At 48.7% G+C, this 22,477-nt stretch overlaps 1 protein-coding gene across 7 annotated transcripts in view; it reads right to left on the bottom strand.

The window, feature by feature from the left end:
• Positions 1–22,477, bottom strand: part of AGBL3 (AGBL carboxypeptidase 3) — an 873,099-nt gene that overhangs the window by 322,981 nt on the left and 527,641 nt on the right. For all 7 annotated transcript variants that reach the window (XM_078669865.1, XM_078670168.1, XM_078670098.1 and 4 more), the window contains exon 10: positions 6,206–6,306. In XM_078669865.1, coding sequence (XP_078525991.1) covers positions 6,206–6,306 — 101 coding nt within the window. The remainder of the gene's footprint in view (positions 1–6,205; positions 6,307–22,477) is intronic.

The raw sequence follows: 22,477 nt of genomic DNA, 5'->3' as shown, positions 1-22,477 counted from the left end.
ATACTACCTCTGTTAAATAGTTCTCTTTCACAGGGTAAAGTCCCCAATAACCTTAAAAAGGCCTTACTTATTCCCCTGATTAAGAAAGCAGGAGCCGACCTTCTTGACCCGTTAAATTACAGGCCCATTTCACTGCTGCCGTACTGTGCTAAGCTATTGGAAGCACATGTCTGTGCCAACATGTCCAAATTCATTGAAGAAACAGATTTTTTGGAATTTAATCAAGCCGGCTTCCGTTCTTGTCATTCGACTGAAGCAGTCATTCTGGCGGTACAAAATACCCTGAGGCGGAATGCGGATAACGGGACTCACCAGGCCCTGGTCTTACTGGACCTCTCGGCGGCGTTCGACACGGTTGACTATACCATCTTGGTCAACCGTGTCGAACAGGCCGGCCTTAGGGGACCTGCATTGAGTTGGATCCGCTCATTCATCACGGGCCGCACCCAATCCGTAAGGCTGGGCCCTTTTACTGCTCCCACTATTTCCACCACATGCGGAGTACCTCAGGGCTCATCTCTGTCACCTCTACTTTTTAATTTGTACCTGCGCCCGCTATTGTACTCCCTAAGAAAGGCGAAAGTTACCATCTTTAATTATGCGGACGATCTGCAACTCATCTTCCCTTTGAACACCAAGGATTCGGTGGAGGAATTCCAAAACACCATGGCACACATCCAGGTTTGGATGAGCCGTAACCATCTGAAACTTAACCCAGGCAAGACTGAATTGGTCTTGCCTGGACAGAGTGTGTTAAGTTGGAGCCCATGTTTTTGGCCATCTAGCATGGGGGCCCCGCCGGTCAGATCGTCCTCAGTTAAAAGCTTGGGTGTACTAATTAGTGAAGATCTTTCTTTGAAAAGACAGGTAGGCGCGGTAGTGTCTTCCAGTTTTTTTCAGCTAAAAAAAATAAGAAAAATTGCCTGCTTTCTTTCACAGGCTGCCCTTATTCAAGTCATAATTGCTTTGGTCCTGTCTCGATTGGATTTCTCCAATAGTCTCTACTTGGGGCTTCAAATTGGAGAGTTAAAACGTCTTCAGAGGGTCCAGAATCAGGCCGCCAGATTGATTCTGGGACTCTCAAACAGACAATCCATTAGACCTGGGCTGAAACACCTACATTGGCTGCCTGTTGCGCAGCGTGTGGCATTTAAAACAGGTTGCATCCTTTTTAAATCTTTACAAGACTCTGGCCCTAAATTTATAAAAGACCTGTTTCTCAGATATGTTCCTTTGCGAAACCTACGTTCCGCTCAAAAATCTTTATTGACTGTTCCATCCTATAAAAGGAAGCGTTTAGGTGGTTGCTGTTTTGACCATCTGGCAGCCACCTTTTGGAATTCCCTTCCTCTGCAGTTGAAATTGAGTGGCAACCTTCTTAACTTTAGACACTCCCTTAAAACTTGGTTATTTTCGCAGGTTTATTGCTGAGATCATTATTATTTTCACTTTTAACTGCTGTGTTGTGTTCTCTCCTATAGCGCCATGAAGCCCCTGGGCGTACGAGCGCTTAATAAATGTATATTAACTTAACATAACATTAACATGTATAATGTTTGATCTTGCTCAAGATGAGAAAAGAGACGACTACAGGGAAGTTAGTGGACCTGTTGAGGGATGGAACCCAAAAGGAATTAAAGCCTGGCTTCCCGAATTTGCTTCTTTTGTGTGCTATGAAATAGTGGTCCATCCACCTGCCCTATTTAGAGAAACTAATTACAAAAAGGGGGTGGTGATGGACAGAGTATCTGAGTTAATCAGATCACTCCTACCCAGTCAACAGATCAGGGCTTGATCCATCACCGTTTTTTAGCTCACTGCACCATCCCAGTTCAGAACCTGGCTATATGCAAATTAGTCTGTCCCTGGCCCAGTGCATCATGGGAACAGGGCAGACCAAACTACCAAGCCAATTCTTCACTGGAAAGGAAACAAGCTTCCGGGGACCGGTTTCTGGCATTACAGCCGTCTTCGGCCCGGCTTGCTTGAATCCTGATGGTGCAATGAGCAAGGGACTCATGTCTGAGCATACCCTTCCACACTCATGGTGGCCAAAATAATTACAAAAAGGGGGTGGTGATGGACAGAGTATCTGAGTTAATCAGAACACTCCTACCCAGTCAACAGATCAGGGCTTGATCCATCACCGTTTTTTAGCTCACTGCACCATCCCAGTTCAGAACCTGGCTATATGCAAATTAGTCTGTCCCTGGCCCAGTGCATCATGGGAACAGGGCAGACCAAACTACCAAGCCAATTCTTCACTGGAAAGGAAACAAGCTTCCGGGGACCGGTTTCTGGCATTACAGCCGTCTTCGGCCCGGCTTGCTTGAATCCTGATGGTGCAATGAGCAAGGGACTCATGTCTGAGCATACCCTTCCACACTCATGGTGGCCAAAATAATTACAAAAAGGGGGTGGTGATGGACAGAGTATCTGAGTTAATCAGAACACTCCTACCCAGTCAACAGATCAGGGCTTGATCCATCACCGTTTTTTAGCTCACTGCTCCATCCCAGTTCAGAACTTGGCTATATGCAAATTAGTCTGTCCCTGGCCCAGTGCATCATGGGAACAGGGCAGACCAAACTACCAAGCCAATTCTTCACTGGGAAGGAAACAAGCTTCCGGGGACCGGTTTCTGGCATTACAGCCGTCTTCGGCCCGGCTTGCTTGAATCCCGATGGTGCAATGAGCAAGGGACTCATGTCTGAGCATACCCTTCCACACTCATGGTGGCCAAAATAATTACAAAAAGGGGGTGGTGATGGACAGAGTATCTGAGTTAATCAGAACACTCCTACCCAGTCAACAGATCAGGGCTTGATCCATCACCGTTTTTTAGCTCACTGCACCATCCCAGTTCAGAACCTGGCTATATGCAAATTAGTCTGTCCCTGGCCCAGTGCATCATGGGAACAGGGCAGACCAAACTACCAAGCCAATTCTTCACTGGAAAGGAAACAAGCTTCCGGGGACCGGTTTCTGGCATTACAGCCGTCTTCGGCCCGGCTTGCTTGAATCCTGATGGTGCAATGAGCAAGGGACTCATGTCCCTTGCTCATTGCACCATCAGGATTCAAGCAAGCCGGGCCGAAGACGGCTGAAATGCCAGAAACCGGTCCCCGGAAGCTTGTTTCCTTCCCAGTGTAAGAATTGGCTTTTGTAGTCTGGTCTGCCCTGTTCCCATGATGCACTGGGCCAGGGACAGACTAATTTGCATACAGCCAGGTTCTGAAACTGGGATGGTGCAATGAGCTAAAAAACGGTGTTGGATCTAGCCCTGATCTCTTGACTGGGTGAGAGTACTCTGCTTAATTCAGAGACTCTGTCCATCACCACCCCTTGTTGTAAATAATTTTGTCCACCCTAAGCGTGGAAGGGTATACTCAGATGTGAGTCCCTTGCTCATTGCACCATCAGGATTCAAGCAAGCTGGGCCGAAGACGGCTGAAATGCCAGAAACCGGTCCCCGGAAGCTTGTTTCCTTCCCAGTGTAAGAATTGGCTTTTGTAGTCTGGTCTGCCCTGTTCCCATGATGCACTGGGCCAGGGACAGACTAATTTGCATACAGCCAGGTTCTGAAACTGGGATGGGGCAATGAGCTAAAAAACGGTGTTGGATCTAGCCCTGATCTCTTGACTGGGTGAGAGTACTCTGCTTAATTCAGAGACTCTGTCCATCACCACCCCTTGTTGTAAATAATTTTGTCCACCCTAAGCGTGGAAGGGTATACTCAGAAGTGAGTCCCTTGCTCATTGCACCATCAGGATTCAAGCAAGCCGGGCCGAAGACGGCTGAAATGCCAGAAACCGGTCCCCGGAAGCTTGTTTCCTTCCCAGTGTAAGAATTGGCTTTTGTAGTCTGGTCTGCCCTGTTCCCATGATGCACTGGGCCAGGGACAGACTAATTTGCATACAGCCAGGTTCTGAAACTGGGATGGTGCAATGAGCTAAAAAACGGTGTTGGATCTAGCCCTGATCTCTTGACTGGGTGAGAGTACTCTGCTTAATTCAGAGACTCTGTCCATCACCACCCCTTGTTGTAAATAATTTTGTCCACCCTAAGCGTGGAAGGGTTTACTCAGATGTGAGTCCCTTGCTCATTGCACCATCAGGATTCAAGCAAGCCGGGCCGAAGACGGCTGAAATGCCAGAAACCGGTCCCCGGAAGCTTGTTTCCTTCCCAGTGTAAGAATTGGCTTTTGTAGTCTGGTCTGCCCTGTTCCCATGATGCACTGGGCCAGGGACAGACTAATTTGCATACAGCCAGGTTCTGAAACTGGGATGGTGCAATGAGCTAAAAAACGGTGTTGGATCTAGCCCTGATCTCTTGACTGGGTGAGAGTACTCTGCTTAATTCAGAGACTCTGTCCATCACCACCCCTTGTTGTAAATAATTTTGTCCACCCTAAGCGTGGAAGGGTTTACTCAGATGTGAGTCCCTTGCTCATTGCACCATCAGGATTCAAGCAAGCCGGGCCGAAGACGGCTGAAATGCCAGAAACCGGTCCCCGGAAGCTTGTTTCCTTCCCAGTGTAAGAATTGGCTTTTGTAGTCTGGTCTGCCCTGTTCCCATGATGCACTGGGCCAGGGACAGACTAATTTGCATACAGCCAGGTTCTGAAACTGGGATGGTGCAATGAGCTAAAAAACGATGTTGGATCTAGCCCTGATCTCTTGACTGGGTGAGAGTACTCTGCTTAATTCAGAGACTCTGTCCATCACCACCCCTTGTTGTAAATAATTTTGTCCACCCTAAGCGTGGAAGGGTATACTCAGATGTGAGTCCCTTGCTCATTGCACCCTCAGGATTCAAGCAAGCCGGGCCGAAGACGGCTGAAATGCCAGAAACCGGTCCCCGGAAGCTTGTTTCCTTCCCAGTGTAAGAATTGGCTTTTGTAGTCTGGTCTGCCCTGTTCCCATGATGCACTGGGCCAGGGACATACTAATTTGCATACAGCCAGGTTCTGAAACTGGGATGGTGCAATGAGCTAAAAAACGGTGTTGGATCTAGCCCTGATCTCTTGACTGGGTGAGAGTACTCTGCTTAATTCAGAGACTCTGTCCATCACCACCCCTTGTTGTAAATAATTTTGTCCACCCTAAGTGTGGAAGGGTATACTCAGATGTGAGTCCCTTGCTCATTGCACCATCAGGATTCAAGCAAGCCGGGCCGAAGACGGCTGAAATGCCAGAAACCGGTCCCCGGAAGCTTGTTTCCTTCCCAGTGTAAGAATTGGCTTTTGTAGTTTGGTCTGCCCTGTTCCCATGATGCACTGGGCCAGGGACAGACTAATTTGCATACAGCCAGGTTCTGAAACTGGGATGGTGCAATGAGCTAAAAAACGGTGTTGGATCTAGCCCTGATCTCTTGACTGGGTGAGAGTACTCTGCTTAATTCAGAGACTCTGTCCATCACCACCCCTTGTTGTAAATAATTTTGTCCACCCTAAGCGTGGAAGGGTACACTCAGATGTGAGTCCCTTGCTCATTGCACCATCAGGATTCAAGCAAGCCGGGCCAAAGACGGCTGAAATGCCAGAAACCGGTCCCCGGAAGCTTGTTTCCTTCCCAGTGTAAGAATTGGCTTTTGTAGTCTGGTCTGCCCTGTTCCCATGATGCACTGGGCCAGGGACAGACTAATTTGCATACAGCCAGGTTCTGAAACTGGGATGGTGCAATGAGCAAAAAAACGGTGTTGGATCTAGCCCTGATCTCTTGACTGGGTGAGAGTACTCTGCTTAATTCAGAGACTCTGTCCATCACCACCCCTTGTTGTAAATAATTTTGTCCACCCTAAGCGTGGAAGGGTATACTCAGATGTGAGTCCCTTGCTCATTGAACCATCAGGATTCAAGCAAGCCGGGCCGAAGACGGCTGAAATGCCAGAAACCGGTCCCCGGAAGCTTGTTTCCTTCCCAGTGTAAGAATTGGCTTTTGTAGTCTGGTCTGCCCTGTTCCCATGATGCACTGGGCCAGGGACAGACTAATTTGCATACAGCCAGGTTCTGAAACTGGGATGGTGCAATGAGCTAAAAAACGGTGTTGGATCTAGCCCTGATCTCTTGACTGGGTGAGAGTACTCTGCTTAATTCAGAGACTCTGTCCATCACCACCCCTTGTTGTAAACTATTTAGAGAAACTGTCATGCTGATAGGGAGAAATGGTTGACTAAGAAGCAGAGGAACTACCATTGGTCTTACCTTAGTCTGATCAGGATCACAGTAATCCAGAAGAGCATCACAAAAATGGAATCCCATGGACTCCAGGTCTTTGGTGCTAAAATGAGTGCCCCTCCTTCTACCTACAAAACAAGGAATAATGCTAAGTACACATCAGATGGCATGACATGGAAATTAAACTTAAGCTAATGAGAGGGTTTCTTTTTTTTGCCTGCAGAATCAAACAACCATTGAGCAATGAAAAATCCTCAATATTTGTATAGCCAATATATATTACCAAGCATGAATAATACAAACATCACACATACAATAGGGTTAGCAGCAGTTAAAGGGAACATGTTACTCACTGTCAGAGGAGACTGACAGCCACATTGGGAGAAAACGTCTGTTTCTGCATCCCACAGAGTGGTTGTGTGCCGCTAAGGACAAACTAAAATCGTTTGGTGGCTGTTGCAGCACGGTAGGGGACGGAGTAGAGCATTGCCCATGGTGACCTTTACAATGTCTGCTTCATTCCTGTTCCTGGCCACGAAAGGACTGGGGTGGCTGTTACGGGCTGGCGGGCCTGGAGTTGTGTGTATGCCAGCCCTCTGGAGTATTCTCAGGAGGAGCAACCCTGATAAGGAGGATGACATGCTGAGGTCTAAGGAACACGATATGGCTCTGCTTTCCTAAAGCATTTGTGAAAAGTTTGCTTTCTCTTCAGATAGAAGGGACTTATCTTAGGGCATATCCAGAAGGAATGCCTGCACATTTCCAGAAAAGCCAGTGGATCACATCCACCAATGTCTGTGGGACACAACCCTTGTGCCCACAACTCGTTCCAAGCAATCAGTAGTATGAGGGCCTTCCCTAATCACATATTGGGCTGCATCCTGGGCGTCCTGTTTGGTTTGTTCAATAGAGGCCCGAAATTCCTCTGGGACTGCCGGTGAGATCTCTTTGGACACCTCCCAGAGGATGTCTGGAGGAGTCATGGGGAACACTTTTGGATTGACTTTTCTGGTGGAAGCAACATTTTCTTTCACTTCATCAGAAGGCCCTTGTGGGTCCAGGGCCTCAGCTTCATATCAATCAATCAATCAAGCGTTTGTTAAGCGCGACTACTCACCCGTAAGGGTCTCAAGCTGTGTGGGTGGGGAGGGTGCAGGTTCCGGTCCATCAAGGAGGTGGTCCGTCGAAGAGCCAGGTCTTGAGGTCTCTTACAAAGATGGGAAGCGATGTTGTCTGTCTGAGGTGGAACGGAAGGGCGATCCAGGCCTTGGCCGCGAGGAAGGAGAAGGAGCGGCCTCCCGATTTGGTTTTTCTGGTGCGTGGGACCACGGCATAGGAGAGCTGGGCTGATCTTAGGGTCCTTTGGGTTGCGTGGAATTTGAGTTGGCTTTTAAGGTATGCTGGTCCGGTGTCGTGGAGGGCCGTGTGTGCGTGGGTGAGCATCTTGAAGGAGACTCTTGCCTCGATAGGGAGCCAGTGCGGTGTGCACAGATGCTAGGAGATGTGGCAGTGTTTTAGAAGGTTGAGGGCCAGTCTTGTAGCAGCGTATTTGATGTTCTGTAGCTTGCGGGTAAGGTTTTTGTTTATTCTGGCGTGGAGTGCGTTGCCATAGTCGAGTCTGCTGGTGACCAGGGCGAGAGTGACTGTCTTTCTGTGTTCAAGGGGGATCCATTTGAAGGTCTTACGTAGGAGGTGGAGGGTGTGGAAGCAGGAGGACGAGACTGACCTGGCGGTCCATTTTGTGCTTGGAGTCCAGGAAAATTCCCAGGTTGCGTGCCTGGTATGTGGGGGTGGGCGGGTTTCCGAGGGCCAGGTGTCATTACAGGCATTGCGATTTGGGCCCATGATGAGTACTTCCGTCTTGTTGGTGTTAATTTGTTGGCAGCTGTTTTTCATCCATTTGGCAACGGCTTCCATGCCTTCTCGGAAGTTGTGTCTGGCGGTGTTGGGCTCGTTGGATAGGGAGAGGATGAGTTGGGTGTCATCTGCGTATGACACAATGTTGAGTTCGTAGGTTTTGACGATGGGGGCGAGCGGAGCCATGTAGATGTTGAAGAGCGTCGGGCTGAGGGAGGATCCCTGAGGGACTCCACAGGTGGTTGGCGTAGGGTCCGAGAGAAAAGCGGGGTGGGAGTCTGAGCCGCAGCGTTCTGCCGGAGAGGAAGGAGATGATCCAGTCAAGGGCCTTGTCCTGGATCCCTGCGTTGTGAAGTCTGCGTAATAGGGTGCGGTGGGAGACTGTGTCGAATGTAGCTGAGAGGTCGAGGAGGATGAGGGCTACTGTTTCTCCTTTGAGTTGGCTGTTGATGGCTTTCTCGATAACTTTCGCAGGGAACGGGAGCAGGGAGATGGGTCTGTAGTTTTTGAGGTCGATGGGGTCCGCCGAGGGATTCTTCAGGAGGGGGTTGACCGTTTTTCCAGTCGTCGGGGAACGAGGCGGTCGCCTGGGAGCGGTTGATGGTGTGGCGGAGCATGCCTCCAATGAAGCACTTCCCTGCACTAGTGGTGAAATCAACCCTGTAACAGGGGGAAAATCCCTGTTACAGGCCACTGCCCTCAAGCAAGTCTAAGTATATACTGTCATTATCATGATGTGGAGTAAATCATCTCATCCTCCCCAAACACATTATCAGGTGTAAACAAATTCTAGATAAAATCCGAGGAAAAAAGATGATGGAGCATCCGAGGAAGAAATGCGTTACTTACCTGTAACTGCAGTTATCCAGTATTGGTGTCTTTCAGAGATTCACATGCCTGAATCATTCCCCGTCGTCGAGACGGGAGTCTCCGGTACATAGAAAAGTAATGTCCTATAGACATACATAGAGAATAGTAGGCCTAAAGGCCTCACCTTAGTAACATATCCATGCCCTTTTGTAAAAAGGACCAAACTCTAAACAAGAGCCAATCAGCTATCACCTCCCTCTAGAACCTTCCTGGCAGGAGCCTCAATCCCTCAGATTTTCGTACGCACTAAGCTAAGTAGGCGTGACACTGAGAGAGTTAGGTGAGTCCTTCCAGGGGAGGCGGGAGGGTTGCATGTGAATCTATGATAGACACCAATACTGGATAACTGCAGTTACAGGTAAGTAACGCATTTCTTATCCAGTATTATGGGTGTCTTTCATAGATTCACATACCTGAATCAGAGTAGCAAGCAATGCAGAGTGCACATTTCTGATGGAACAGCATATACAAGTCCTTAGATAATACACATCATGCGAGCATGTACCATCATTAGACATCCACAATATGTATTAGTAAAGAAATGTGCATACCAGAGTAGGATGGAGGGACGGAGGAAGGCTTACCTAACTGAAAAAGATGGCGTAACACTGCTTGTCCCACTGCTGCATCATTCATCAGCTCCGTATCCAGGCAGTAGTGCCTAGTGAAGGTATGCGGCGACTTCCATGTTGCGGCCCTGCAAATGCCAATGACTGGCACCCCTGCAAAGAGAGCCATAGAAGTGGACATAGCTCTCGTGGAGTGCACTCTCACTTTGGAATGCAATGGCTGTCCAGCTTGGTCATGACAGAAAGCAATGGCTGCAGAAATCCATCTGGAGATGCTCTGCTTGGTAAGTGGTAGACCTTTCCTAGGTCTGCTGTAAGCTACGAATAGCTGGTTAGATTTCCTGAATGTTTTCGTTTTGCCAACGTAAAACTTCAAGCATTGTTGAGAACCTTAGAATGCAACGACCTTTCAGTTGCAATGCTTGGGTTTGGAAAGAAGGAACACAGAACCACAGGTTCATTTAGGTGGAAGTCCTACGGGACTTTTGGGATAAACCTAGGATTGGTTCTCAGGATTACTCCGTCGTTTTTAAAACTGTAGAAACGGATCCTGGATTGAAAACGCCTGTAGCTCACTGACCCTCCTTGCAGATGTGAGCACCAGGAGGAGTGCTGTTTTCCACGAGACATACTTCAGGTCCGCTCTGTGTTCTGGTTCGAACGGATGTTTCATGAGCTGGTTAAGAACTGCATTGAGATACCAGGCAGGTGGCAACACACTTACTGGCGGAAAAGATCTGTATAATCCTTTTAGAAATTGCTTAATCGACCTGTTTGACCAGAGAGATTGACTCGTTGAAGTTCTTTTATAACAAGATATTGCTGCTAAGTGTACTTTAAGGGAGGAGTGGGATAGGCCCTACTGTGCCAGATGTAATAGATAAGGTAAGATTTGCTCCGGTGAGGAGGAGAAAAGCTGAATGCTTTGATCTGCACACCAAACACAAAAGCGCTTCTATTTCAGGGAATACGTTTTGGTCGTTCTATCTGTCCTTGCTCTGGCAAGAATGTCTTGTGGAATATTCAGATTGTGGAACTCTCGGAGCTTAGGAGCCCGGTAGCTAACCTGAGAGACTTCAGATCCGGATGTTGTTCATTGTGAGCAGAGATGGATACTGCCGCAGGTAGATCGGCGGCTCCAGGGATAGACGGTGGAGCTCTGAACTAATGTTGCCTTGGCCAAGTTGGGGCTATTAAAATCAGAGTACAAGGCTCCACCGAAATTTTCCTGAGGACTCTGGGAAGCCTCGGGAATGGAGGAAAGGCGTACGCAAAGACGCTTCCGCCATGCGATGGAAAATGCATTCCCTAGAGACCCTGACTGGGGATGCCAACCTATGAAGTGTGGGCATTTGGCGTTCATTCTCGTCGCAAATAGATCGATTTGCGGCGTGTCTCATCTGGAGAAGATCTGGTCGATAATATGTTGATCTAGCTCCCACTTGTGTGACGATGTTTTCTGCCGGACATATTCCGCCCTTAGGGTTACATTGTGGAGTATGAGCCAATTCCAGATTCGTTTGCTACTCGCGAGAGAGTGTCAGCGAGCGTGTCCCTCCCTGTTTGTTGAGGTAGTGCATAGTCGTGGTGTTGTCTGTCCGGACGAGCACCAGGGAATATTTGATTCTTGGCAGGAAAACATGAAGGGCCAGGAAGACCGCCCGCAATTCGAGCAGATTGATATGTAGTTTCTTCTCCATAGGAGACCACTACCCGCTTATCTGTAGCTCTTGCAGAAAAAACTCCCCAGCCTTCCAAGGAGGCGCCTGTTGTGGCAATATGAGGAGCAGCTGGAAGCAGGAATGACAAGCCTTGAGACAGGTTTTGAGATGACATCCACCATTGTAGGGCTCGACCATCTGAGGATTCACTTTTATGTGGCCTTCGAATGACCCTGTGCATTGGACCCACTGTTTTGAGAGCGCCTCCTGTAGATTCCTCATTCGAAGTCTACAGTGAGGAATCAGGAGGATACACGCTGACCTTATCACCAGGAGGGATTTGAAGAGGCGGACTGTCAAGACTTTCTGCGAGGCTACTATAGCAGCTAGTGCAAGGGGCTTGTTCATCCTCTCTCTGGATGGGAAAGCTTTTGCCGACCGTGTGTCCAGGGTTGCCCCTAGGAAACTGATGCACTGAGAAGGTTGTAGGACCGGTTTTTCCTGATTGAGGGTGAGACCCAAGCAATCGAAAAGCTTTAAACAGGCGTTGGAAGACCTGGACGCGTCTTCTAAGGATAAAGCCTTGACCAGCCAGTCATTCAGATATGGAAAGACTTGGTGATGGCACTGTCTGAGATATGCCGCCACCGTGGTACGACATTTCGTGAATATGCGCGGTGCAGACTTGAGCCCGAAGGGCAAAACGCAAAACTGCAAGTGTCTGCCCGCTACTGCAAATCTCAAGTACCTTTTTGTGATTCCTGTGAATTGGGATATGGAAGTAAGCGTCCTGTATGTCTACGGATGCCCTAGATTCCAGAATTGGCGGATTTTCCCTCGTAGATCGCCGCCATACACTATGCCGTCGTAGACGAGCAGTCATAGATGAGGCCGTCGTAGACGACACCATAGACGATCCGTCGTAGACAAGGCCGCCGACGCCGTCGTAGACTAGCCTTTGTAGATGAGGCCGTCGTAGATGAGGCCGTCGTAGACGAGGCCATCATAGACGAGGCATCGTAGACGAGGCCATCGTAGACGAGGCCATCCTATACTAGGCCCTTGTCGACGCCGTAGACAGGCCGTCATAGACGAGCAGTCGTAGACGAGCCTTCGAAGATGAGCCTTCGTAGATGAGGCCATCGTAGACTAGGCCATCGTCGATGCCGTAGACAGGCCGTCGTAGACGAGCAGTCATAGACGAGCAGTCATAGACGAGCAGTCATAGACTAGGCCGTCGTCGTCGTCGACGCTCTCGTCGTCGTCGACGCTCGTCATCGTCGACGCTCTCGTCGACGCTCGTCGTAGTCGACGCTCGTCGTCGTCACCGCTCTCGTCATCGTCGACGAGCCGTCGTAGACGAGGCCATCGTAGACAAGGCCATCGTAGACTAGGCCATCGTAGACGAGGCCATCGTAGATGAGGCCATCGTAGACGAGGCCATCGTAGATGAGGCCATCGTAGATGAGGCCATCGTCGACGCCGTAGACAGGCCGTCGTAGACGAGTAGTCATAGATAAGGCCGTCGTCGACAACGTCGCCGTAGACGAGCCGTCGTAGATGAGCCATCGTAGACGAGGCCATCGTAGACAAAGAGGCTGTAATAGGCAATGATGATGGTTTTTTCCGTCGACGCTCCTGTTGACCTCAGGAGGTATAGAAGACGCCTTTCTGAGGGGTCCCATGACCAGAGAGGTGATTGTGACGGCTCAGAAGTCGTCTTTTTTATATAATTTTTCTCCAAAAGCAAGTCCTTTACTCTCCTTTACCACAGAGTGAGGAGATTTTGAAGGACTGCGCCCAGAAGACCCAGGAGTGGTCTTTTTGAGGGCCTTCTCAGGACGTTCCCCTGAGGAATCAGTCTGAGGAGATTCTCTTCTCTTTTGAGGTCTCCTAGACGTTGAGGGCAACACCTCATCACAGTAACTGGAGAAAATAAAAAACCTCCTTCTGGTCTTAACCATATTAAAAGTTGCCCTTCACGACCTCTCAAAAACTTACTTGAGAAAGTGCGACATACCTTGCAGTCTTTGGCCTGCGGTATAGACAGAAAATGCGGTCAGTGTGAGAAACAGAGCAGAGCAACCTCTTGGAACAAGAAGCACAGGCTCTAAAATAAAATTCTTTCTTCTCCTTACCAGACCTTCTTTAAAGAATGTATTTGAAGATAATCCATAGTAGATAAGCAAAGTTATTTAATGAAGTGAGAGCTCAGAGGAGACTCCCTTAGCACAACGTGCGGTAGAAAATCTGAGGGACTGAGGCTCCTGCCAGGAAGGTTCTAGAGGGAGGTGCTAGCTGATTGGCTCTTGTTTAGAGTTTGGCCCTTTTTACAAAAGGACATGGATATGTTACTAAGGTGAGGGCTTTAGGCCTACTATTCTCTATGTATGTCTATAGGACATTACTTTTCTATGTACCTGAGACTCCCGTCTCGACGACGGGAATGATTCAGGCATGTGAATCTATGAAAGACACCCATAATACTGGATAACACTCTGGTAGAGGAAGCTTTTTGTCAGAAACTACAGGAACTGGGTGCACTGGAGTGGAGTTACCTTGTGACGTTGGCTGGATTGGACATTAGAGTCAATGGCTCAATCTCGGTGACATCGGGACTGGCACTGATGAAAAAGGAACTAGTGCAGATCTTAGAACCTGAATGAACTTCGGCATTAAGGCGGATGCTGAACCCAGCAGGGCTTGAGGGGGCACAGGCAGTGCTGAGTGTGGACCTGCTGAAGGTAACCAAACTGGAGGCCCCTGCGGATCCTTAGGGTCAAAAGGTGCACCTGAGGAAGCCAAGAGAACGACAGAAATATGCAGCATGGCCTCCTTAAGGGTCTCGATTTGTTGCAGCATCACTGATAGCCTGGGAAATTAGGGGTATAGTGGGAATCAGTTGCTCGATTGAGGATGAAAGTGATATCGATTGACACCTTGACACCCCCCCAAACTCTCTTTGGACAGAGTGGCGGGATGGAGTCCAGCCCTACTTTGACTCCTTATACTTCTTCTTCGACTTGGACTTCGACTTACCAGACGACTTCGAGTACGAAGGAGACCTGTTGTGGAAACAACCTCGAGAGTGGAAATGGGTCCATGCCCACAACTCAGACCAGGAGAGGGATTTTGTACGCTGTCTGAAGACTTCTTACAGTGTTCAGAGACATACAGCTTCCCGTCACAGTGCTGGGTCACCTTTGGGTGCATGAGGGAACATTCTTCATACATCTTGGAAGCACCGGTGGCAGACCTCATGCAGGCCTGCCACCAACATCTGTTTCTGACAGTCATGGCATGGTTTGTACTCTGTAGCCTTTGGTGGGTATAACGTTCACTTGCACACTTGAGAAAGGAATTCAAAAGAATTGATCAACTGACAAAAAAATACCCAGAGCTCTAGATTCGCATTCAAAGGCGCAGAAAGAAATGAATGGACGTTGCAGCGCAGTAGTGCTCCATCAATTCTGGAGCAGAAAGAGATCAATGTGGAGCCACATAACTCCACTTAGAGATGCGCAGATGCACTGCTGGGAATATGTTCCGATTGAGTCAAGCTTATTTAGTATTCTAAAGGTGAGGAAACTGTGGTTAGAAATATCCATAAGAAGACAACCTATCATCAGAATAGTGAGATTTAGCCCTCTCTGCAGGGTCACCCCCAAACCTTTTTTCTTCCCTCCTATTTTACTGAATTTGTTTTTGTTGGCCTTAAAACTATGTGTACTTCAGCACTACTAAACAGAGTTGAAATGTTTGTGCTCTCACCTTTAAAAATGGTAATATTGGCATACAACTAATTGGCACATTTAATGTACTTATAAGTCCCTAGTAAAGTGATGCTACATGTACCCAGGGTCTGTAAATTAAATGCTACAAGTAGGAAGGAGCACTTATTGTCCCACACACTTAAGTAGCTGTTTTTACATGTCTCAAAGTAACCCCCTTGCCAAGAGTTAAACTGCCTTATTAATACATATAAGTCACCCTTAGGTTGGGCTCTAAACAGTTCATAGAGCAGGGTGCATTGTGATGAAAATAAGTAAGCTGGACAAGTACTTTTACGTGTCTTCACTTAAATAAGTGTGGACTGCGAGAAAACACTTTGAAATTACAAACCCACCCTTGCTTGATGACTTTGAAATCCCCAAGTGTTCACCAGGAGAGTCACGACATTCAGAATAACAGTGATAGGCACCTCTGGTTTAGAATCATTGGTCTGCTTCTCATTATTTAATTTTGATTTCAATATTCATTTTTGTCAATTCCTTGTTGCAAATGTCTATTGTATATGAATCACTATTTAGGTTCTCTTGTTACACAATATTCAAAGTCTTTTGTTAAAAAAATGTGTTGTTATATATGGTATCATGTTTGAACTGTTCTGTTTTGTGGTATATTTGAAAAATGAAAAAGTTGAGAAGTTTTCCTTTTCAAGATAGATTTAAAGTCCTGTAATTGTTTTTGAATGAATAGTGAAATAAATACACGGGCCATGAAAATTAATTCACTTGACCTGTTTTTCCAATGAAGAAACTTGAACAATTACAGCCATTTATTCTGTTTGTGTCTAAAGTGGCAATAGAAAAAGGGCCCAACCTATTTGTTTGTCACTTTTAGAAAGTTGCCATTTTCTTTTCCCAGCCATTTTGTTCCTGCAGTCCGGTCCTGGGCACATGACAGGGTGTAGTTGGTATTTAGCTTTTGTATCTTCCTCTCAGACTGCAATACAATAGAGGGACTAGGTGTGCCTCGTTGGGAAAACTCAGGCAGCATGGGGGGGTGGAGCTGCGCACAGTCCCATTTGCCCTTCAAAACGCTGCACCCTACTCTCACACAAAGAATTTCACACTAGTCTATTGTACCTGCAGACAGACTAGGACCAGGGCAGGAGTGCAGGAAATTCCAAACACTTCTGAAAAGGGAAACCTCCAGAAACGTCTCCTACTTCAATGGAGGCACCAGGTCTAAAAATAGGACCCTCAGACCCACTCTTCAGTTCACTTTCTGGACCTGCGTAAGAACTCTCAGAGGACTGCCTGCTGCTGTGGACTGCTGTGAACTGCTGTGTACTTCAAAAGACTGCTTTGCTGCACCAAGAAGGACTGCTCTGCTGCCGGATGCCTGCTCTGTGCACCCAGAGGTCTGCCCAGAGGTCTGCCCTGCTGCTTGATCCCTGCACTTCTTCCTCAACCCGGGACTACCAGATTGATTCCAAGGTCTAATTGGCTGACCTACTGATCAGAGTCACAGGGACAGAAAATCCTCCAACCATCTTGAACCTGCACCTGGACACTGCCTGAGTGAGTCCTGGTTCTCAGGTTGGTGCCCCTCTAGTCCTGGATCCTTGGAAGTGGTGCAAAAGGTGGCAAGATAGCCCAAATCCAAATCTTTGGACTTAAAAACGTTCAACCAAAAAGTGCTCAGATAACCGGGAATAGACTGGGAAATACCTGGATAATTATGCCTCCTCCTCGGACACCGCCAGCTGCCTTGCACCACGGAACTTTACCTTCTCAGACATTTTCTTCTGAAATGTCTTCTAAGTCCAAAGGTTAGTTGAGACCAGGCCCAATGCACTGTGTATCCGGCTCGCGGTCCATCGTAGCAGGCAATAACTTTTGACTTTTGCCAGTGTTTCGGGTGACTAATTGTCTGTGGTTGGAGCTTTGATTTTTAGGCACCAGCTTTCACTTAAAACTTTAAAAATTCCTAACTCTAGTTCGACTGAGTTGATTTTTTTGTTTTGGTATCAAATAGCTTTTTACAATTTACTCTATTTTTCTAAGTCTGTGTGGGATTTTTCTTGTGTTGTGTTTTCACTTTATTACTATTTATGTGCTGCATAAATATTTTGCACATTGCCTCTAAATTAAGCTGACTGCTTTTGTGCCAAGCTGCCAGAGGGTTTGTGGTTCACCCTGACAAGGATTGTGGCTGTTGCTTCAGTAAGGTTTTACTTCACTCAACTAACACCCCAACTTATCACAAGTATAACCGGGAAGTACATAACTTCTCCCCTCATAATCATCACTGTCATGAGGAACATTAGCAATGTCCTGAACCACTATTGAATTGGACCCACAGAGACTCTCTAGCCATACAGGTAATACTGGTGTCACGGCAGAAGACTAGTTATGTTATGTTATGTTATGTTATGTTATTTATTTTTTTGTATAGCGCAACGGTTACTCAAAAAGAGTGTCCCGGCGCTTTTAGTTAAGGAGAACCGATTTCAGAATAACACAACACAGCTAAAAGAGGTAAAAAATAAACAGAAAAAAAGCGAAACTACTGGCAAACCTGTTGGGAAAACAGCCAGGTTTTGAGACCTCTTCTAAAATCAAGGAGAGAAGACGCCGCCCGCAAAGGGAGCGGTAATGAATTCCACATCTGTGGGGCCAACAGACTGAAAGAGCGGCCCCCGAGGCGAGCCCTCTTCACACGCGGAACAGCCGCCAAAAGTAGAGATTCTGACCTCAACGAACGAGTCGGATGGTAGAAGGTCAGTCTCTTTTGGAGATGTTTAGCTCCCACAGCATGGAGCGCCTTATAGGCCAAGGTCAGAGCCTTAAAGGCGATCCGTTTGCGGATGGGTAGCCAGTGTAACGTCGCCAACAACCCACAGGCGCTGGTGCGTCTACTTAGGCCGAAGATGGCCCTGGCCGCCGTGTTCTGTACAACTTGAAGCCTTTGCAGCAGATACTCTGGCAGGCCCAGGTAAAGAATGTTGGCATAATCCAACCTGGAGCCTATCAGAGCCTGCACCGTCAGCCTCCTATGCTCCTCGGACAAGAGAGGCAAAAACCTCCGCAACATTTTTAACAGGCCGAAGCAAGTGCCGGTTACCCCCAAGATCTGGGCTTTCATCGTCAGCCCCTTGTCCATCTTAACCCCCAAGTTTTTAGCCATGGGAGAAGAGCCGGGCGGAGGGAACATGTCGATGGGCCACCAGGCCTGCCAGCTAGGCTCCGTATCGCACCCGAAGAAGAGTACCTCCGATTTATCGGAATTGCACTTGAGGCTGTTCAGTTGGAACCATGCGAACACAGCCCCAAGGCAATTCTGGATACTCTCCCCGTCAAAGTCAGCCCCTCTCTCGCAAGAGAAGAGGAGCTGGGTGTCGTCGGCATACGACACGATCCGGGCACCAAATGACTCCGCCACCGCCGCCAAAGGGGTCATAAAGATGTTAAAGAGGGTCGGGCTCAATATAGAGCCCTGAGGGACCCCGACTCCCAGAGGCGGCATTACGGTGGTGTCAGATGATGTCCAGACCGTTTGCCGGTGGCCGGCCAAAAAGGAAGAAAACCATTTGAGCACCGTCCCCCGCAGACCAATCTCAAAGAGTCTTGCGAGCAGGCCCTCATGGGGGACGGTGTCAAAAGCCGCCGACAGGTCCAACAACACCAGCATGACTTTGCCCCCGGTATCCAACACCCCTTTAATGGTTTCAGAAACCTCAAGGAGCGCGGTCTCGGTGCTGCGATTTGAACGGAAGCCCGACTGGGAGTCATGTAAGATCTCATGGGACTCCAGAAAATTGGAGAGCACCGACTGAACGTGCTTCTCCAGAATTTTTACAAGAGCCGGCAGCAACGAAATTGGCCTGTAATTGGCTGGGGCTTTCGGGTCAAGTCCCGGCTTTTTAAGCAATGGGATGACCATTGCCTGCTTCCACACTGGCGGCACCTCTCCCAGACTCAACGAAAGGTTGAGAAGAGGGTGCGCCAGCGGATTAACCACCTCCGCCAGTTTACTCAGGAGCTTAGCAGGGCAGGGGTCAAGCGGAGACCCAGATTTTAAATTGCCCATAAGCGCTAGGGAAGCTGAGACTGGCAGAGATGGAAACTCAGCCAATGTGGCGCCCTGCGTAACTGGGGGAGGCGTGCCCGCCTCGGACATCGGCAATGTAACCGGTCCACTCGATAGAAAGGAGTCCTGGATGAGTTTGATCTTGCCTGTAAAAAAACACGCAAGATCCGCCGCCCAAGATTCTACGGGCCCCTCTTCCAAAGCAGTAGTCCGAGGGGAGATGAATTCCCGAACGATGGTAAAGATCTCCTTACTGGAGTTCGAAGCTGCTTCGATTCTCCCCGCAAGATAGGCTTTCTTTTCGAGGCGGATGTCTCGGTGGTAAGCTTTAACCACAGCCTTGTAGGCAGACCTGTCCTTGCTGTCATAATGTGCCCGCCAGGCCCTTTCGGCTACCTTGCACTGCTGCCGCGTAGCCCACAGAGCAGGGGTAAACCAAGGGGCCGACACCCGCTTAGATGTCGGGCGGGGGGGCAGGACTGGGGCCAGGTCATTCAGCCTCTCCGTCAGCCATTCTTGCAGGGACTCCAGGTCTCTCTCTAGCTCGCCAGACAGAGGGCAAGGGTGAGTCACAGCAGCCTGAGCCAGCATCTCAGGGGTCACCCTGCTAAATGCTCTAGGGGCTCGTCCCCGCTGCTGTGAGACAGGGTTAGACGCCCTGACATTGCCGCTGATTACAAATTTGGCCAGCCAGTGATCCGACCACAAGACCGGGAGAATCTCTTTCACCACAAGGGGACAGGTCGAAAAGACCTGGTCTAGAGTATGCCCCTTGTCATGGGTCGGGCCCTGCAAATGCGGGGTGAGACCCAGCGGAGTCATAGCCTCCAGCAGCTTAATAGCGGCGGGGTCCGACGGATCATCCATCCGGATGTTAAAGTCCCCCGCCACTAAGCAGTGTTCTGCTCTCAGGGCTAGACCTACCAGCACCGAATCAAGATCAGCAAAAAACGTCCCCAGCGGACCAGGGGGGCGGTAGACTAACAGTCCCTTTACTGATTGATGCGGCGCTAGCACAATTGAAAAAGCCAGCGATTCCGAGCCGCGGATGTCCTCAGTGGGCAGGATAGTGCAGGGCGTGCACTATGATTGGTGTCTGGCTAGAAAATGATTGGTTGCACTTTTAATCTAATAGCATAACTGAGATTCTGCCCTATTTATGGCCTTCTTTGTAAACTGCACTGGCTCCCTGTGGAGAAGTGTGTGTACTTCAAGACATTGTGCACCACCCATAAGAAGCAACTTTCCCAGGGGCCCCCTATTCTGTCCAGTTTGCTCTCCCTGGATTGACCTATACGGCCCTTGTGCTCAGCCAACTTTAAGCTGACCACTGTTTCTCGTGTTAAGAGAGTAAGAGCGTGTCACCGCTCGTTTAGTGCAAAAGCCCCAGTTCTCTGGAATCCACTTCCTACCCCGATCAGGAACGTCCACAACTATTTGTCTTTCAGGAAACTTCTAGAGACCTGCTTTTTCTCCACTTGTCCTTCAGTAAACTTATGAAGCCCTGGTTTATTCTTGGTTTAGGATTTTCCTTGCAACATTCTGCCTCCCTGGCCATTGTTGCAGCAGGTTTAGATTCAGGACTAGAACCGGGAAGCCTTGTTGCTGGGGCAGCAACACACATAAGATAACATATAATAGGCCTAAAATGGGAAGATGTCAGTTTGGTGTCAGAGACCAGCTTTGGGATTGGATTTTGAAATGGTGCCAGCGGAATCAACATAAGCATGCAAGGAAAATGGACCGTAGTGCTGGAATTAAAGTCTGCACTTGCATCGGCGGGGCTTTAAGGGGCAGTTGGCATCAGGTGCAGTACTCCTTCCACCCGATAGATACCCTACTAGGGACCCCTGGGGCTTGAAGCTGTGTCAAAGGGAGCCGGATGTCACATGAAATCTTTGAAAAGTGCTATCTGCTGAAGGGTCAATGACGTGGCAAGAATTTCAAGGTATGCTATGACCCCAGGGATTCTTGCAAAAACAGACAAGCAAGATTTTTATCTTGATGCTCTTGTGCTGTCTCACTGGACTTCCGGAGCTGGGATGTGGTGGAGTCCTGCTTGGCCATCTAGCACTTATAGCACATTTTCAACTTCGAATCACCAGAAGACTTCAACCAGTGACTGGACTTTAGGTGGGAATGGTCTTATGACTGGAACCAGAGATGCAAGAGTGACTAGTAGTGGGATATGTGCTTTTTATGTTTAGCGACAAGCTTCACTTCTCATGCCCAGAAAACCTTTGGGTGCATAGGGTGCATTTATAACGTAACTCTGAGTTGTCACCGAAGCCCCCAAGTACCAAAGGTACATGACCGAAATCTGCTGCCTGCAGTCTCAGCATGGTTTGAACCTTGTTGTTTTGGTGGGAATATTTTTCCTAGCATGCTGTAGTCATTCCAATTTAAAGTAGTCAGAAGACCAACATAGTTAGGAGCTGAGCACCAGGTCTGTGACGAAGGATGTGGAAAAAAAGGAACAGACATCAGGATGCAGGGGTGATGCTTTGTAGAAAAAGGTCTGAACCTACCGAGGGGAATGGGCTTGAAATAGAATGGTGGACCGCTGACCCGACCCTCCTCTTTTTGTACCCTTACCAGAACGAGTGGTCAACGAATGCTGACGAGCTGTGGACTAGACATAATGAGTAATTAGAAGACTGGCCCTTTAAACAGAACAGCTTCGAGGAGGAAGACACACCCACGGATGAAGCGGCTCTCCAGGGTTTGGAGAAAAACAAGGAAGAGAAGTTGATGGCGTGTGACATCACCAAGAAGGTCGAGTAGTGTCGAGGAGAGCGTGTGTTCATCGGAGGAGAAGAATAGGAAGCAGGACGGACGACGGAGGCGAGAAGCGGGAGAAGCGAGACGCCAGTCCAGGAGGTTGCTGTGCCTGGAGGCCACCGACACCGCGACTCGCCCAGCCACACTCACCGAGGAGGAGTGTGGCTCAGCCAGGTACGGGAACGTATGGCAGGCTGGATGAGGTGGCGGGGAGTGTCTGAGGGGAAAGCCGAATGAGACGGTCACTGTTTGCGTGCTCTAGAGGAACCGAGTGCGCTGCTCCCCACTCCCCACAAAACACGTGCCCACATCGCTGATAAATACTGTGTGCATTCACTAAAGCAGTCATTAAATACTCGTGCACTCGGTGATCTTCCCCCACAACCCATGTCCCTTGGTGGTGGTGAACCCTTCCCCAGAAAGTGTAGTTCCTGACCTCCGCATTATTTTTGTTTTCACATGTCCCGAGTTGGAGGGTCGGTAGTAAGAAGAAGTCCCAGCAAAGACCAGGAGACCGGAAGACCATCCAGGACAAGAGAAATCACGGATCCTGCCATATTAGCCCGGGAGAGACTAACTTTAAGGAAGAAAAAAACCTTTATAGAAATAAAACCCTATATACCCAGGTCTGCTTTCCGTGCCCTTCCTTCCACCTCGCCTCAGCTGGAACATGCTTATATGCAGCTCCACACCGTCACTTTTGGGGTGGTACACAGTTAATGCAGAGCTACACAACACCATCT

This window comes from Lissotriton helveticus, chromosome 1_1 (assembly GCF_964261635.1).
Source record: "Lissotriton helveticus chromosome 1_1, aLisHel1.1, whole genome shotgun sequence".
NCBI classification, from domain to species: Eukaryota; Metazoa; Chordata; class Amphibia; order Caudata; family Salamandridae; genus Lissotriton; species Lissotriton helveticus.
This window is presented reverse-complemented; position numbering and strand designations above follow the sequence as displayed.